A 19,005-nucleotide genomic window follows, 5' to 3' on the forward strand; every position below is an offset into this window, starting at 1 on the left:
CTGATATATCCACAAAGAGGACTATTGTCATGTATGTGGTGTGTTTATCGAGTGTTGTGTGTGGTTAGACAGCTCGCATTCTCTGACCTGTTAGTTAAAATAAAAAATAACAAATAATTATCTGTAAATATAGTTTCACAATTTTTATAGACTGGACGTGTACTCAATCCAATTGTAATTCTGAAAAGTGAGTGAAATAATTGGGTTAATTAGAAATTTTGTTCTTCACTGGATTATTGGTTAACAGTAAATCATTTGAAAATTTATTTCATTAAATTAAAACCATTGGCACAATACCGAGAGAAACACAACATAAATTTAATGAAAAATGTACATAATAAGATACTTGCGATTTAATACTCATTAAGCTTCATGCCGTCTCCATACGATATCGATTATTATGAACAAAATTATGAGACATCTGTACTGAGAGACAGTGAGACACACCGAGTGGTAAAGACAACGGAGAATTAAATATTTGTTTAGGAAAATTGTGGTAACAAATGATAAATAATTCATCCTTGCTGAAGGAATTTTCATTAGTTTTGGGTCATGATTAATTTCCATTCCCATGACTTTTCCCATTCAGGCACTTTTGGTAATTTATAATTTAGTAATTGCTCAGTTTTTATTCTTTCCTGATTTTTTCATGAAAATTATTCACTTCTTCTTTATTTCATTATCATAATCCCACGAATTTTCTTCAAAATTCAATGATTCAATTTATTGAGAGGAAATTCTGGTGGAAATGATTTTTGCATATTAATAATCGTGAGATTCATCGAACATTTTTGGATATATGCCCACGATTTTGAATAAATATATTCGAGAAATTTTTTTTATCATTGAAATAGAAGTTGTGAACCTTAATTTTTTTGTTTTATCAATTTCATTAAAAAATTACGCATAAAAAAATGAATTAAATAGATAACAATTCCTGAAACATTCACCATCACTGAAATTAAGGTTTTAATTTCCCCATATTTCCCTTCCCCCAAAATTTAGTAATAAACCTCGAAGTTCAAGTGCAAGATATCACCTTTGGTAATTGAATTTCCCCCCGCATAAGTAAAAAGTCAAAAATTCCAAAAATCTTCCATTCAATCCTCCAAATCACAGATAATTCTTTGTACCCCCGCTACTCTAGTTTCATGGGAACAAACTAAAAACGGACATTTCTTCAGATTCAGTCAATTAAAAGGATTAGAAATAAGAATAAACAATAAGTTACCTACGAATTCGGAAAATTGATGGCTAGTAAAAAAAAATAGAATCTCCACTTGAAGTCTAAATCTCCACCCGTTATTTTTACGTGTCTGCAAGAGAGAGAATAAAGAGAAATGGTGAACCAGTGTGCCCACAATTGAGAGAAATAAAGCGATTGAAAATAAAAAACGGTGTTACGATTGAAACGATTGAGAAAATCTTGATAATGTGGATAATGCATATCTCGCAGTAGAGCAAAAAATTATTCATATATAAATAAACTAACACGATCTATCATAGTTACGGTGACGTGAACTTGGTATACAAAGAGAAAAAAAAACATTTTTGATCTGTGCAATATCTTCATGAAAAATATTTCAAAGCAATTAGGCGAACGTAATGTCACGAGACAAACAAAAAAAATACGAGAATTTTTCAGCGTATGAGTGCTAACTTAATGACCTAGTTTAAGAATTCCCTTGAAGAATGCTGTTATGCATTTTTTTATTGAAAAAAAAAGTCCAATAATTTTTTATCTCTCCATGGAATTTGTTTCGTTGGGGTTTTAAATGAAAAAATGAAATATTTATTCATTTTATATAATTTTATCCATTTCATTTACTCATTTTACATAATTTATTCATTTTCTACAAACTAAATTCTCTCTCATGACATAAAAATTGAGTTTCAGTACTTCATAACAGGTTTCATTTTGCAATAGACATTTTATTAAATAAAAAAAGTCTCAAGATATTGACTCTCCTGTGAGACTTGATCATTCATTATCTATTTACTCATGAATTTAATGATCAGAAAGAAATTAAACTAAAATACTTCGAAACCCCTGGACTTTTCCTGCAAAATTATTATTGGAAAAATAATTCGATGGGATTCTAAAACCACTTTGAACCAAACGGAAGAGGAAACGTGAAACCTCCCACGGAATTTCCTCACAATTAAATTCCTTCTCGATGGATTGGATAAAAAAAATCTCAAGAGAATTCTGGTATTTTTTTTTCTCGGAAAAATTTCTTTGATTCAACCTTATATGTTCATTGTACTATAAAACATATAAAGAATTAAGAAATAACTAAAAAGTTATATCATAAGTGGCACAGTTAATTTCCAGTGAGTCAATCTTCGATCTATTGACAGTAGAGAGAGTAAATAATAATTAGAAATCAAAAAAAAAAATTATCTCAGCTTGACAGATTGGTTATCCGAAAATTGTAGATTGGGTCATTGGAAATTGAATCTACAACGTAACAATAAGAAAATTGGGAAACAATACAATAATTTTTCATACTGTTTTTACTTTTAATACTGTTATTGCGTATGATTATGATGTTATGTCACAGTCACAATTTGCATAATTGAAACATTGTAATTAATCCTGGTCATTAATTATATAAATTATGCGAGTAATGAGATTATTATCCCCCCCAAGTTGTAGGTGATACTATAATTTTTGACCAGATTATCATTTAGAATCTTGTGTAAACCATATACCATAGTGCGAGATTATTCTAGAAATATAAATACATCATTGAGAGCAATGTTAGTAATTTTGTGAGTTAAAAATGCTTACGAATGAATTATCAATAATTTGTTATTGGTACAGCAATTTATTGCTGATTATCAACAACATAATTAGGGAAATTTACCATTTTTTGGGGGGAATTTTTTCCACGTGTCGTAATGATCAAAACTCGTACATGAATTGATTTGTGAACTACGAAATTAATTAAAAATGTCGAAATCTTTTTCTCAAAAGTTCTGTTGAAGTTTGAATTCAATTCTGGGAAAACGAAATGAGTCACTTTCGACTGTTGGCCAGTTTTTTGTAAATATCTCAGAACCCAGCAGAGATAGCAAAATTTTTATCATTGCCTCTTTTGTGGGGCTAATTGAGGGCTACAGAAAATGTTAGAACAAAAATTCCGCTATCTTCCTCATATTTGGAGATATTGTTCAAAAACTCGCCTCAGAACTTCGCAGAAATAGCGTTCAATCCTTCAAAATTGGTAAAGGAATCAGGAAATTTCAAGAGGAAATTCACATTGGCGATGAAAAACATATAATTGATTTAAACATTTTGAAAGTTCCTCTGATTTCATCTGAAAAATCCGCGGAAAATGTAGGAAAAATTTACAGCGAAGAATTTCAAAATGCAAAACTGAAAATGTACCACTTCGTTTCATTAAATTTTCCCTCGAATTTCACTGTTCGATCGTCAAATTCCAATTAGCGCTGCGACAATAGAGAAATAAGGCCCAGCAAAAAATGGAAAATCTTTTATTCTAAAAGAAAGCTCCTTCAACTCATTCCTAGTCGTGCAGACAGCACAATTTCTATTGGCGATAAGCAATGAGTAAGTCGACTTAAAAATGTTGAAAAATGAATCGTAAAAGAAAATCAGGAGAAGGAGGGGCAGACAATACCTCCACACAGTTGATTAAATATCTGTTGTGTGCATAACAGTACGAGAAGAATTATGTTATGAGATAAAATTTTACCCTCGACGAGTCAGCATATAGAATTTAAAAGAATAAAGGAGAAATGAATAATTGAATTTTATTGTAATGATTTATCCACTCCATTAATCACTGATCCTTCTAAATAATTTATTTTCCCTCTTACATTCCATAATTTGTGCACATCTCTTTAATTTTTCGTAGAATTCGTAACACATCGCAATAATTTTCATTCACCAACTGAGAAATTATAATTTCAATGCTAAGGTGATACCGATTAATTGGCAATACTCCAAAATAATTCAATTAAAATATCTCTGTACAAATTAGACATATAAAATTTGCATTATCACAAGACATTGTTTTATTTCTACGTGACAAATTCCAATTTATTATATCAACTGCACTAACACTGCTTATTTCACTTATTAACACGCATATGCGAATAGACTATTTATTTATTTATTTATTATACTGCTTTACAAAGACGCTCGATGGTTAGAAACTGTTTCGTTGTTAGTCGAATATCAGAGTTTGTGTTTTTTCTATTTTAACTTAAATTACACTTCTCTAGAGAAGTGGTAAAACGAGATGAGTCACTTTTGACTAGTGACCAGTTTTTGATGAATATCTCGGAATCCAGGAGCGATAGCAGAATTTTCATTAGAACCTTTTTCGTAGAGCGAAATAAGTAGGACAACAAATGTCATGACAAAAATTTCTCTATCTCTCTTAGATTCGGAGATATTCCTCAAAAACTCGGCTCAACGATCAGTCAAGGTACCTCAATTTACCCCTTTGCTACTGATTTGAGAATTTTTATTCTCCATAAATTTATTCAACTTCATTCAATAGATTTTTAGATTTCTTTTCACTATTTTTTTTCATTTCAATACGAAAGAATTTAATACAAAAATTCAGTGCATTTAGCGATAACTGACGTCCAAAACTTATTTTTATTCTTAAAAAATTCTCGACACAATTGATTTCATAGTAAAATAAAAATCCATTTACTTAATGTGTGAAATATTTTAAAAAATTGTGGATGAAAATTTCAAAATGTTGTAGATTATCGCATTAGCTCTTTCAGCTCATGGAATTTGAATAAAATTTTCAATAGAGAATAACAATAAAGCGGCTAATGTAATTCATTATTCAAATATTCGTCATTTGTTATCCGTTCGAAGAATTCTAAAAGCGTATATCTTAAGTCTTGACAAAAATTGTCGCAGTTCGTACATAATGGCAGATGTTAAAAATGTTATCACTCATATTTGTATCAAAAAATTTGGAATTGCATGAAGCAACATTTCTGTCTAACAAATAATCGTGGCAAAAGCCAAAAATAATTTGTTACAATTTGTAAAAAAATATGTTTTGCGATGATTTTTAAATATCAGTTGAATCCAACAAATGCCACGGTTTTATCGTTATCGTGTGTTCATTCACAATAAATTTTACAAATCCATAATGCCCTCTGTCTCCAGCACTTTCAATGTCCCCTGACTAGAAATTTTAGACTAATGTTGTATCAACGATCACTTTAATATATACATATACTGCTTCTTTTTAAATATTACTCACTTTTGAAAAAAAATATTTCCCTCAATTTATTTTCTGTATATTCAATAACAACAATAACGCCATCAATAACGATAATACTTATTCAAAAGTGGTACTATAATCCGTTGGCTGATCACAGTCGGTAATTACTACTGACATACGTTGTGGGGTACGTGGACTGCGGTTATGAAGATTTTTGTGAAGTAAATTATCTTGTCGTTCTCCGTATGAATTCTCTGACATTAAATTTTCACTTGTTTTTCACTTTATATTTTCCCTACCCCTGGAAAGGGTGAAATACGACCGGGAAATTCACCCCACGGAATTGATATTACATAATTAATTGATAGAGAATTCGATGGAAAATCCACAGAGTAAAAATTACGAAATAATTTCCGTAATTCGCCATAAAAAATTAAGAAAATGTTTTGTGACCAGAAAATAAAAATCTCTCGAGCATGTGAGAGTTTTTACGGAGCTGATGAATTGTTTCCGTTTTTTGTTTCGTAAAATAGTTCATTCGTTACGAAAAATTACCAACTTTTCTTTATTGAATTTTATGTGTCATTATGTGAATTTGGTGTGCCATTTATAGAATTGTCCAGCGAATTCTCCAATTGCAAAATGATTTTTCTCAGGTGGAGAATCGAGATAAGGCTCCCAGACATGACAGACTGGTCTTATGTAATTTTTTCAGATTAAAAGTTCTCAGATCCACCATTTTTATATCAAAATAGAATATCACACTACGGGCAAGTCCATGAAATTAATCAATTACCAGAGCGACCTACGGCAGCCAATAAATTACGTCTTCAACTGATCGAGAAAAAACGTTTATCGAGCGAATTACGTGAATATCGATTTGAAGCGATTGAGGTATGTTTCAATAGGACGGCGCGTGTCACTTGTTTATTTCACTTAGGAAAATTTGAATAGAAAATCTAGGCCATTCGCCGGAAAATTCCACTGATTTTCCTTCAACACTGTCGACTTCCTCATTTTATTTCAGTTGGAATTGTCCTATTAAAACTATATTCCATTAAAAATCTTCAAAATAATGTTTATCTTCTGCTTTCATTCAATTTGCAAAATGTTTTCCCCACAAAATTTCAAGGCCACAGAATTTGCAATGAAAAATCGACAGTAAATCACCAAAATTCCACAGAAAATTCAGCAAAATTTCTCGACAAAATCATAGGCCAGATTTATCTACAATTTTCATAAGAATTTTCTTATCAATAAATAAATCATCTTCATATGTAAACAAACGGCTAAAAAATTATTGCATCACGTAAGCGATCAATTTAAGCATTTTTCCAACGAATCAATAACAAAAGCTTCATTGATCGATCGCAATAACGTGCAATAGGCTCATCCATTGGTCCCTGAACCTGAGAATTGTACAATTAATACTCAGATAATCATCAATCTGAACAACGCAATGCACTCACGTGAATATCACATCGAAAGATCATCGAAAAAGAAATTTTACACAATAGTTTTGTTCAACTCTTGGGCGAAAACAATTGTTACAATTTTTTCTAATAAAAATAAAAATATTAATTTGTCATTAGTCGTATAAATTGTTAGTAATCCGAATGTCATCGAAGGTTCAGGGAGAATTTCGTTGTTATCCATTTGATTTTTGCTTTATTTCTCTTTGTTAATTAATTCTTTGGTAAATTATCAGTAGTTGTTCCGGTTTCATTTGCAGCTATTGTTAGTTACCCATGTGTCCAGAAGGTTCAGGGAAAATTCCAACGTTACTCGTTTGATTTTCATTGTTAATGACCCACTTGAATTATTATTATCTATAATATTTGTGATTGAAAAATAATTATTAGGCTTTAGACTTATTGTGCGACATTTGTGGCAAAGAGTTATTGTGGTACATTTTGACATTATTTGTGTTCTTTTGTGCTATATAAACTCTTGTGTATCACGTGAGAAAAAATTCAGTTGAAAAATTTGAGGTTTACGGTAAAAAATCTACCAAAGTTCTTAAAATTTCGTTGCATTTAAATAAATAAATGAAAATGTCCACCCTTTCTGTTGACTATTCTGTTAAAAATTGATACTTGAATCCCATAATTTTTTAATGGATTTTTCATGAAAAAGTCAAGAAAAAGTTTTTAAATTTTTAAGAATTAATTATTCACGCCAAACTAAATAAAATTAAACAGAATAATCTGTAAAACAATTCAATATCGATGGACTTTTCTCGCCCAAAAAACATCAATTGGAAAATACTAACAGAACTCCAGCCAAATTTATCGTCGAAACAACAAATTTTCCCCCAAAATTTTAATTCCACATGATTTATTAATAATTTATTATCGAAAGCGTTTAGTTCAGCAAATTCTCTTCAGTATAAAAAATTGCTAAGGCCCATTGTGTTCCTCGTCAATCGAGAATAAATATAACGACTCTGTGCACATTCGTTTAATTAATTTGTGACTAAAATCTCCATAATTCCATTAGCAAATTGCGAGAGTAAATGATCGCAGTCATTGAATTATTCATTCAGCTGTATAAAGGGAACCCGCCCTATCGAATTGACGTTATCATAAAAAATAAATAAATGGGCTTTTTCATTAAGTTTCAAGATCTCTTTTGGGCCCATTTGAAGTCATCGACTCGTGGTTTGTAACCTGTTGTCAATTCAATTATCGTTTCTAAAACGTACCAGAACCGTAATTTTTCAAGGGGCCAGTTTAACCAGCCCGTTGTTATGCAAAAATACGTTTCGTGGGGGGCAACGTGGTGGACACGGTGGTGACGTCTTGGTAGAATTATGCGATGCTCCTGGAGCCATACTACCCAGCCTGGTAGACCGAAATATGTGTGAGACCATTTGTGTATCTGTAATTGACGAAATATTCAGTTAATCAAGCCCATGATATTTTCAATTGGATCAGTGGCAAAGTGATAAAACGACACCAGTCACCAGTCACTTCTGACTATTGACCAGTTTTTTATGAATAGCTCGAAATCTATGAGAAGCAGGAAAATTTTTATTAGAACTTTTTTTGTGAGCAAGTTGAGAGCTACAATCAAGGTCATGAGGAAAATTCCACTATTTCTGTTAGATTTGGAGATATTGCTGAAAAACTCAAATCATAGATAAGTCAATTTATTTCGTTTTACCACTTTGCAACTGGTGTGAAGAATATTAATCATAATTAAAGTAAGAAGATTAATTTTTTCACTGAATTTCCGAATTCTCTTAAAGAATCAACCAAAAAACTAGTAAATTCATGTCTATGAATTCTCTTTAGAAAAATTTTCAAATACCGATTCATCAAAAAAACGCAACAAAATCTGCATTAAATATCTATCAACAAAAGGTCTAACAAATTAATTTCTTATCCCCATACTCACAGGCATCGGACTCTATTATATAATATCTTCCGTCACAATCAATCAGATGAGAAAAAACAAATCGACCACGAAAAATCTAAAAATATCGACAAAACCGATTTTTTAAATTTAGAAAAATCGGAAATTCCCCAAGAACTCCGGCTTTTCATCTGCATTTAAATTACAGTCATGATCCCTTGAGTTAAAATTATAATAATTCACCTGATTGGTCAGTGCAACAAATATCGCTAATTGCCACCAATAGCAAATCCACAGAAATCTCCTCTCAATATCGCTCTCAGGCAGAGTGAGAAAATCCCACGTTAATTTGGACAATGCTGGTATGGTAACCATAAAGTTGTCGCCATTAGTCTCAATGAAATCGTGTCTCGTGATGCTCGTGGGATCAATATGATGTTCACGAAAAGGCCTCAAGAAATTTTTACCGAGTATCGGCAGCTCGATGGAGCCCCATGTGTCGGCAGCCCAGTGAACGAGTCCCGATATAAAATCAGCGGTAACAATACCACAAAGTGCTGCTATCAGTATTGAGCTCAGGCTCTCGAGTCTCAGGCGAATTACGATAAAGAATGAATTAACAGCCATTAGCGTTATAAAAATTCCAACGCAAATACACTCCTGGGTCCTCTTTCCTGTTGAAATAATGGACAGAGTAATGAGTAATGACGGATTTAATTTTTTTTTATCGGGGTAACGCTGCCCATACAGTAGGTAATTAAATAACGAGGCGCTGTGCAATTATGTAAATAATTATGATAAGTTTATCGGTGTAACTGGGAAATTTATGTCAGGGAATCATGTCTTTTTTAACAGAAGAACTTCTATTTATGTAAAACGTTTATTCAAAGGTCTTCAGTACAATAGTAATCAATTTTGTAGTGAACAAATGGAAGAAATATTTTTTCAAGAATGGGAGAGAGTCTGCGATTTGAGCAGAATATTTTTCATATTCTACTTTCTGAGTTTTAAAAAAGCTATTGAATGTCATTTAAGTAGAAAATTTTGAAGGAATTTTTTTTCATTCAAACATTCATTAAAGAAAGTCAGTCAAATGGTAAAGTCATTTGAGACATCATTTCCTTATCATCAATAAATTATCTCCATTCTCAGGAAAATTACAGAATGTATTTTCGAAAGTTTTTTCCTTTTCAATGAGAGACATTTTCCTTTTCAAAATTATGAAGCGTCGAGTTTTTCAAATCAATAAAAATCTCCGTCTAAAATCCGTTCCGAGTGGTGCAACAGCATAAATCATCGACTATTAACTAGTTTCTAATGAATATCTCGAAATCTAAGGAAAATACCAAAATTTTCATTAGAACCTTTTTTGTAGAACGAAAAGAGTTCTACAACAAATGTAATTACGAAAATCCCGCTATCTCCCTTAAATTCCAGTCTAGGGCGGAAAGTATCCCGTCCTCCAGTCCCCAAAATACAAACTTTCCTCTGCAATCGTATTGAAAAATCGCAGGTGCACCTCAGACAGGAAAACATGACTTTCCCGTCTTGGCTCACAATCCATATACTATTCCCTCACCCTTCAACTAATTATAAAAAAAATATTTCTCACCTGTGCTGTACAAATTAGCGAGCTCCTGTGCTCCTCTGTGATTCGGCCCCCACCTCGGGGTGTTCCTGTCGCCGTCTTTACCGTTCCCCACCACAGAATTGGCGTTGGGATCATCCTCCAGCATTGAATTCTCATAAATCTGTCGTTCAGTCTTAACCGGTGCTAATATTTTGGTGGCCATGGTGCAAGCAGCACTAGCTGCCTGCTCAATATGAGGCACTGTCGATGACGTATGCACAGTCATTATGTCCATTCGCCCAATCAAGCGGTAATTTCACCCAAAAGTAACGAAACGAGAGAGCAAAAATATTCCTTCAGTCTCGCTATCACATCTCGTGGCCTTTCAGCATTTCCAAACCTCAGGGCTAGTGCCAGCGCTGGAAAATCGAGTCAGGAGATATCGTCACGAGTGGATACGACACAAGTGACAACTGTGTGTTGGGTCGATATGCCCTCTTCATAAACACAATTGTTTACATGACACCGGTCAAAATCTTCGATTACCACATTACCACATCAAATATCTCAGACACAGGTCACGTGCTCAAACTGAATATTGTCACGAATGTCTGATATTTGCTGTTCTTTTATCACGTAATACCGTGAGGATCAACATCTCAGGGCTAGTAATTCTCTTATCTCGGTTACTTTCGGGGAATTTTGCCTGATAATTCGTCAGAGGAGGCTTCAGTCAGTGGTGAATGTGCATCATTGAGGATGAGAATATTCCGGGGCCTTTCGACGACTGATTTTTATCAGATTTTATCACCACCGTTGGAGGCTGACGTGAGGCGCACGAATGTCAATTAATTGCGAGCTTGATTTCCCTTTTGAAGAATCGTTTGAGATGATTTTCAGGGGTCATTTCAGCGAATGGAGGTGAAAGGATGACCTTTTCCACTGGATCATGGGTGAGGCTTGGACTCTGGTGGAGCAGTTGTCGAACGAAATTTCTGAAAAATAGGAAAGTGGAAATGGAAAATATTGTTAAATGGATTTTTTAATTTTTTTTATGGGGAATTATTTGAAACGAATGGAGTCTACTGGATTTTTTTATTTACGTGAATAAAATTATGTTTTCCGTGCTATAATTATATTTCTAATTTATAGTGATATTTTTGGGTGTAACATAAGAGAGAAAAAAAAATGTTTTTGATGGGGACAAACATTCATTTTTTAGGAAGCAATTAATTATTTTCTAAGTGTAATTTACAGGGGCTTACGAACAGAAAATACATCATAATTTTGTTAAATAAATTAATGTTGAAAATGTTCACTTTTAAATCGTTTAAAACTAGCAACTGGCTTTTTAAACGTCTGAATGGGAGATTTTTATCAATTTTTATCAGCACAGTTTGTGCTTGTCATGAGTCACCCGAATGTCACATCAATCCAGCAATCGGTTTCAGTTTCACAAAATAGTCTGAGAGGGATAACACTATATTGTTTATTAGCGCAAATAAAATTCTCGCGATGATCCCCCCAATGTCCCGTATCAAAACCATATTATTTGGTGAACGAATCGTCAAGTGAGTTTCAATTTTGAAAAATTCATAATTAAAAATGAAAAAATTTATCAAGTGCATTTGTAAACGTCTGAATACCCGATTGTTATCAATTGTTATCAGCACTATCCGGATTCTTCGTAAATCGTACGCACATCGCATTCAATTCTTATTGAATTTCACTTTTCAAGAAACATTTGAGGTAAATAGAATACATCGAACATTATCCTCATTTCCATGAATAAAATTTTAACGATTAACACTGCACTTTGCATCAGACAATTCTCTCCGTGACCTTCAATTAAAAAATATGCATAATTAAAAAAACGATTTACAGACTAACTTTATTATTCAAATTTTAGAATGAGACATTTTTCTAATTTTCTAAAATAATATCCAGTCACTAAAAAAAAGTCTAAACGCAAAAAAAAACACAAAACAATTAGTTAAACCGCCCAATCTTACATGTTTATATTTTTTCAATACCTTTAATTAAATAAAAAATAGCTAACTAAAAAAAATTCACAAAACAACCATTAAATTTTCCCAAATTATTATTTCCTATATTTTGATAATTTTTCTCAATCACTCTATTTTTCCCAATTAAATATAACATAATATTCATTTTTAATGAATACTCTCTGATGAATAGAGTCCACTCAACAATTTTGTTTTCTACGAATGAAATTCTCAGTGATGAGACCAGCGATGATTCAAACGGCACGCACGCACCTTTTCTACTGCCACTCACACATTCAACACACGTACACAGATCACCCAGGCACACTCTGTTGGTGCCAGGTCGACGACGTCCTCGTGGACACGCAACCGTAATTACCCGACAAAAGTTGTACCACGTCGTGAAGAAAAGATCTTAAATCCAAAGGGGTACGTAAAAATAATCGAGACGTCAGAGTTCGAGAGAAAAAGAAAATCGACTGATTAAAATCACCGACCGGCCTCGCCTCTCGATCATTAATTCTGATACACCTCGGTGTCTTAAACTATTACTCAGTGTCTAACGTACACGAAGGCACAGTACAGATACTAGTCTATTACCGAGTACACTCCCACCTTCGTAACTCGGTCCGAGAGACGATTTTTCTCCCTCGAATCCTCGATATTTTCACCTGACACGTCTTCGACGATCGTCGATGGGTCGCGGATTTTTTTTTATATTTTTTTATTGGTAAAAAAGTGTTTTTTGTTCCAAGTAGATTAGCCACGATATGGGTAAGACGACGTGCCGAGGGACCAAGGCACCGCACACTGCCGCATACCAGGCGGTAGACGAGACAATCCCTCCACTCCAACCCCCTGTCAGACGGATAGTCAGACTTGTGGAACAGTTGCAATTGGTTTTGTGAATGTCTAAAAACTCACTCCGCCGTGTGGTGACGACGCCCTGCGTCGCGACGCTCGCAGCGCCTTCTAATGGCGCCTTTTTTCGCCGACAAACGATGGCGAGAGGATTTTTCAGAGGTGGGGGAGGGACAGGTTTTACGAGGTTTTTAAAACCGGTTTCTTGGTTTTTTGTTGGTTTTTTATCGGAAAATTTTGTAATCGAATTTTTTTCAGTGATTGGATGAATGAGAAATTGTTTTCAGAAGAGAATAACGGTTTCTCAGGAAGTTGTACTCGAGTTCTTGTGATATTTATTTTTTTAAGAGAAATTTTATGGGAAAATGTGGATTCGGGGCTCCAGTAAACATCTTTAGTTGTAAATATTTGGGAGTTTTTGAAACGAAAAAACGAGTTTTTGAGAGAAGATCGAAGAAAAAATTGGAAGTGAACACTGAAGTTTTTTTATAGACAAATATTCTTTAGAAATTTGTGTAAAAAAATCTAGACTTTTTTCTATAAAAAAAAATGTTTATTAAATAATTTAGCGGTGGATAATAAATTATTTAGTTCAATTAAATTTCAGTTATACAATGATTTCATATGATTTTATTATCGTAATAATTTTATTTGTAATTAACTAATTAATTTTCCCAGTTAAAAAAATTTGAATTTTTTAAAATAGTTAACCAAAAAACTCGTAAGAATATTTCTTTGGCCCACACTCACGGAGATTAAATTTTATTATAGAATATCTTCCATCACAATTCAATCTGATGAAAAAAAAAAATCGATAATGTCTTTTGCCCTTCGTCTCCTAAATTATTAAATTTACGTTTCAGGTTGTCGTCGTGTCTCACCTGATAGTAATTGATTAGTGCCAGGCCAATTGTCCATCAACAGGTTCCCCGCAGACTGAATATGATTAGCAATGAGTATCATGCAATCCGACACACGCTGCAGATAAACTCATTGTTAATGTCATGAATTGTTAAAGTCCATTGAACTTGTCGGTTCATCTACTCGTAACCGGTTCTCGCCGCTTCGAATTCATCGTTGAAGGACAAGTGAAGACGGCACTGACCGCAACTCCAGTAAAATTCACTGGTCATTAGACACGAGGGACTTGATGATCGTGTCATAATTAATGGCGAAGGATTGATTTCACTTGGCATTGGGTATCATCGATCCGGTGAATTATTTATTCGGGAAATGTCGCACCAGGAATTTTCCCTACGACGACGGAAGTTATTTTTCATAAATTTTAATTTTAATGGTAATCAATTTGACGGTTCAATTAAAACATGAATTTCCGATGAATTTAATGATTGAGGAACATTTGGCTGACTTTCCCTGATTTCTGTGAATTTTCCCGGAAGTATTTACCTAGAATTTATTAATTTATTAATTTAATTGTTTCGTTTTCCTGGAATCCAGATCTTTTTACATTTTAAACGACAAAATTTCCAGATATTTTGAAAATATTCAAGTGCGCGAAAAAAATACAACAAAAATTACATTTCAATTCTCCCATTAATTAATAATTATACAATTTCCATAACCAAGGTTATCAACAATTAATACATCTTTTTGTTTACAATAATGCAATTTGACGGTAGAATTTGCTCGACAGAATTTCATAGCCAAAAAAATCCCACCAAGAAATAATTTTTTTGTTATTAAATATTACGTGTAATATTGTTTGGTGAATTCAATGGGGGCTGGGGAATGTTTAGGTCAATTTGTGTAATAGTCGAAGATGTTGAAATATGTATAATGCAGGTACCAAGCTCCATTAAATTTCCTACCCCATGGGAATCCATGGAAGGCTCATGAATGATTACGCTCCTTCGTTCCAGTACCCCAGAGTCAGTGTTACCCAACTAGCTATTCTTCCGGTTCTGGGGAGTCATAAAATGTTGGGGAATCGATCGTGGCCTCACATGGAACACTAGCCATCACTTCGTTGTGTGTAAATGACTGACAAATCGGCATTATTTGTCTCCACGTCCGCGGATTCTTCATCACTGTCCTGTTCTAGCTCATTCCAGTCCCTTTTTTATATATATTTTTTTGCACTTCCGGTTTGACATTCTGGCAGTCGTACAGTTTATTCGGTTGGAAAGAACAGAAAATGAGTAGCGATTTTTGGGACTGGGGTAGCGAACGCAATTTAGAGGGTGAAAAATTAGGAAATTTTAAGTTTCACTGGAAATTCCGGAAAATCGCGAAATTTTAAGGCACGTAGTCAAGAGAATTCTACAATTTAGTTGATTTTCAGTGTCAATGGATGTGGAGAGAAAAATTCAATGAAAATCGTTAAAAAAACATTTTTATTCCAATTTTATTGAAAATTCTAGCATTTTTGATTTTTTTTTTCCTTGAAATTTCGGAAAATTCGGGGATTTTGAGCAAAATGAGCACAAGAAGCGCTCAATTTATTTTTTAATCCGTTTTTCCAATTTAAATATTCAATGTCAACTCCAACAAAGACAATTATTGAATAAAAATATCCAGAAAAAAATTATTCTCTTCTCCAGTAACAATTCCAGTCAGATTTCCATTTTACCCCAACGAAAAATCTGTTCTCTTCCGACTTTTCAGCAACAAAATATCAAAACAGTTCAAAAGCTTCTTAAAAATTGTTAAACCTTCCAAAATTTTCCCTTCTGCCGATACAATAAATTAGAAATTTCCGGTAGAGATAAATTCCATAAAAATCACTGGAAAATTATTTCTCCATCCGGATGACGAACCCAATTCTCTGCCAATAGTTATCTCCGTCCAGCACCCTCCAATAAAAAATAAACCAAAGCTTCCGTTCAGAAGTAAAAACCGAAATTTTAAAAGACAAATCGTCTCAGGAAACGTTGACAATTATTTTCTAGTAAAAAAATATTTCCCTCCGGGTAGGGGGATAGCTCATCATCTATTTTGAACGGGTACATCATATTGCTCCCCGACGACATCCGAACAATTTTCCTCTGTCGCTCATTAATTCCTCGTGATGACATTGAAATCTATCACAGACACTGTTAATTCTACAGATCACCGTCGCTATAATTAACTCTGCTGTCACTTCGCGGTTTATTGTTCCAAACATTCGAAGACGAAATACGTAACTACCTTTTGCTAAATCGATTCTCCTTCTGTTTTCACCCTTATCGATCCCGGGTCAGAGTCAAAAGACACGTAGACGCCGTTCTCCCGGGGTCAGACTTCACCCGCTACTTTCCGTGGTGCATAGCACATGCATTAACAGGTCGTAACGAATTTTTTAAAGTCCAACATGTGCAGCTGTGCCTTCTACACTCTTTGACATTTCCTTATATTTGAGTGACCGATGTACACAAAGGAAAAAAAATCTAGCACTCAGTAAACATTTTTTTACGATAAAATCGATTTCATACGAATTTCCATTTCAGTCTCGGATTTAGTGAAAAGATTTTTTTTTTGCCAAATCCGAAGTAATTGAAAATATATTTACTTCATGCTAGAGTTTCTTTTCTTACTGTTAATGAGAAAATAGAAATAAACAGGAAAAATTTAGGAAAAATTGCGAAAAATGCAGGGAAAGTTTAATAAAAAATCAGAAAAGGAAAACAAAAATTTCCAAACGCTCTGAAATAATTCCCCGACAATTTCGTAAAATTTTCTATGCGGAGAGAAATATTCAGTAAAAATTACGTAACTTTACCGTTACTCCGAAGCAAAAAATGGGCGAAGAAAATTTTTCGGAATTTTTCCGAAGCGTTTCGTCATTTTTATCTGAATTTTCCGGAATTTCCCTGAATTTGATTCTCCTAGAAACAAATCCTCTAAAAAATTGTAAACTAATTAATGTGATAATTATCACGATTTCTCTTAAATTTCCCCAGAAATCCGGAAAAATACACATTTCCCCTTCTAAAATTTCCAGTACCAGCACTTGAATTTGCCAAAAAATTTTTTTCTCGTCCATTTCACATCAGAATTACAAAAAAAACAAAATAATCATTAATGAATCGAACTTTAATTTCTGGTGATTTTTAATGCATCAAAGATTTGGATTTTTACTATGAAAAAACGACTTCTTTTAAAAATAAAAAAATAAAGTTGTACATCAGGATCAAATAAATTATGCAATCCTCTGATAGATCGAATATATTTTCATTCTACGATTAGTATTTATAATTTTAGAATTAAGCAGTCGTCCGCGTGCTTCGGCAAGACGAGTTAAAATAAACTTTCATTCATTTGGATGCTCTCACAGCGACGCTGTTACAATCAGGGGATTTAATTAAATGGGGTCTGTAGATGGCTGGAAACGACCTAGATATCGATCCGCATGACCTTATGGAATTCGAGGAATTAAATTTCCTGATGTGGGATTTATATTTAACGAGGGATACCCTTCGATAGTGAAGTCATCACTGATAATTCAATTTCATGTCCGAAGGCGATTGGATAAGACCAAAGAAGCATTTTTCCTAATTAAAATATTCCGTGGGAGAGATTTTTTTATAACAAAACATGTCATAAGGACATTTTACAGCTGAAAGAAAATCCAGCAAAAAATATTCAATAATTATTCCTCCTATGCGAGCATTTCTTAAAAAATAATTTAAGAATTGAAAAAATTAAAAGGATAAATCTTCTGTTCTGCCAGTTTTATTCAAATTTTGATCTCAAATCACTAATGATTAATTGAATAAATAATTCTTTGGGGATTGACAATTGATCTACTAGTTGAGTAACTTTTTGTTGCACAATTGGGATAAGAATTTTTAATTCAGGAGAAAAAATCAGGTCCAATGGATTCGCATTGTTTTTTACGTTTTTGAATTCCAGAAGAATTATTAGGGAAAATTGTCAGAGTGCGAGGTATCATTATCGTGGAATTCGTGTTTTTTTCTTGTTTCAACTATATTATCGTTTCTACGAAGTTATACCGACATCCTTTGACTTTAACCAGCAATTTCCTCTGATAAAGCGTAAATGCTCGCTATTTCTGACGTGAGACGATAACATTCTTCATGAAAAAAATGTCTAGAGATGAATCTTCTGTTGTGTACTCTGTATATTTTAAAGGAAATCTTATTTGTTTATTGAATCGGCTCAAAAGTCAAAATTCTCCGCCTTTCACTACAATTTACCGATACAAAGGGCTTTAAACAGATTAAATAAATATGCAAATAAATTTAAACAATGTCGACTCCAGATTTAGAACGTTAATATGAAAAGAAAAATTTGATGTACTGTAAATAAAAATATTGACTGTGTTAGTAATCCAAAACTGTGGCTTACATCACTTTAAAATAATTTTAACAAAGGAATAAACATTTTTAAAATGTTTTTTATTTTATTATTATTTATTTCCTTGATGTTACAAAAGTTTTCTTTGTTTCACATCCTCCCCAGCCTCTCTTAAAATCTCTCATAATTTACTAGTAAAAATGAATAAACAAATAGTTGTTGTTTTTGTGAGAATAAATTAATTAAATCCATATATTACTCTCCACCTGTAGCGATTCCCGAGCTGTTTACGAATAAAAAAATATTAAACTTTATTTGTTATTATAATCTGTTGTAATTCTATCCAACAGTTATTTGATAAATTATTTCACGTGCTTTCTATTGCTATAAATAGAGTAATAAAAATTCATTCAGTACAATTATTTCTAAAAAATGTCCGGAAAACGATTCAAATAAAATTCTAACTTGAGACACGTAGATTTTTAAGATAAAACTAATTTTACTTATCAATTTCCCTTTATTGTGTTCCGTTTCCAACGGAAAATACTCATTTATCGGTGAATTTACGGACATATTGATTTTTCCATTAAATTTTTTATGTAACTCCCATTACCATGAAATGATGGTAAAATTTTCAAATTTGAATTCTCATTAAAAAATCGATAATCAATAATTTCTGCAGAAGCCAAACTAGACTTAAACTGATTTTTTTAGACACAAAATCTTGTCG

The 19,005-nt window shown here is 32.9% G+C and overlaps 1 protein-coding gene and 1 long non-coding RNA gene across 2 annotated transcripts; one reads left to right on the forward strand and one right to left on the reverse strand.

The window, feature by feature from the left end:
* Positions 1-3,805: 3,805 nt before the first annotated feature.
* Positions 3,806-10,447, reverse strand: LOC135161396 (plasmanylethanolamine desaturase 1). The gene is made up of 3 exons (XM_064118931.1): positions 10,195-10,447; positions 8,826-9,256; positions 3,806-8,105 (listed from the first exon to the last, which is right to left on the reverse strand). Exons 1-3 carry the CDS (start codon positions 10,445-10,447, stop codon positions 7,845-7,847), a joined length of 945 nt encoding a protein of 314 aa, XP_063975001.1. The 3' UTR covers positions 3,806-7,844.
* A 698-nt stretch (positions 10,448-11,145) lies between these two features.
* On the forward strand, positions 11,146-18,425 carry LOC135161402 (uncharacterized). The gene is made up of 4 exons (XR_010298773.1): positions 11,146-11,901; positions 12,352-12,587; positions 12,917-13,181; positions 13,883-18,425. It is a non-coding gene; the product is annotated as an uncharacterized LOC135161402 (long non-coding RNA).
* The last annotated feature ends 580 nt before the right edge of the window (positions 18,426-19,005 follow it).

This window comes from Diachasmimorpha longicaudata, chromosome 4 (assembly GCF_034640455.1).
Source record: "Diachasmimorpha longicaudata isolate KC_UGA_2023 chromosome 4, iyDiaLong2, whole genome shotgun sequence".
Classification (NCBI taxonomy): Eukaryota; Metazoa; Arthropoda; class Insecta; order Hymenoptera; family Braconidae; genus Diachasmimorpha; species Diachasmimorpha longicaudata.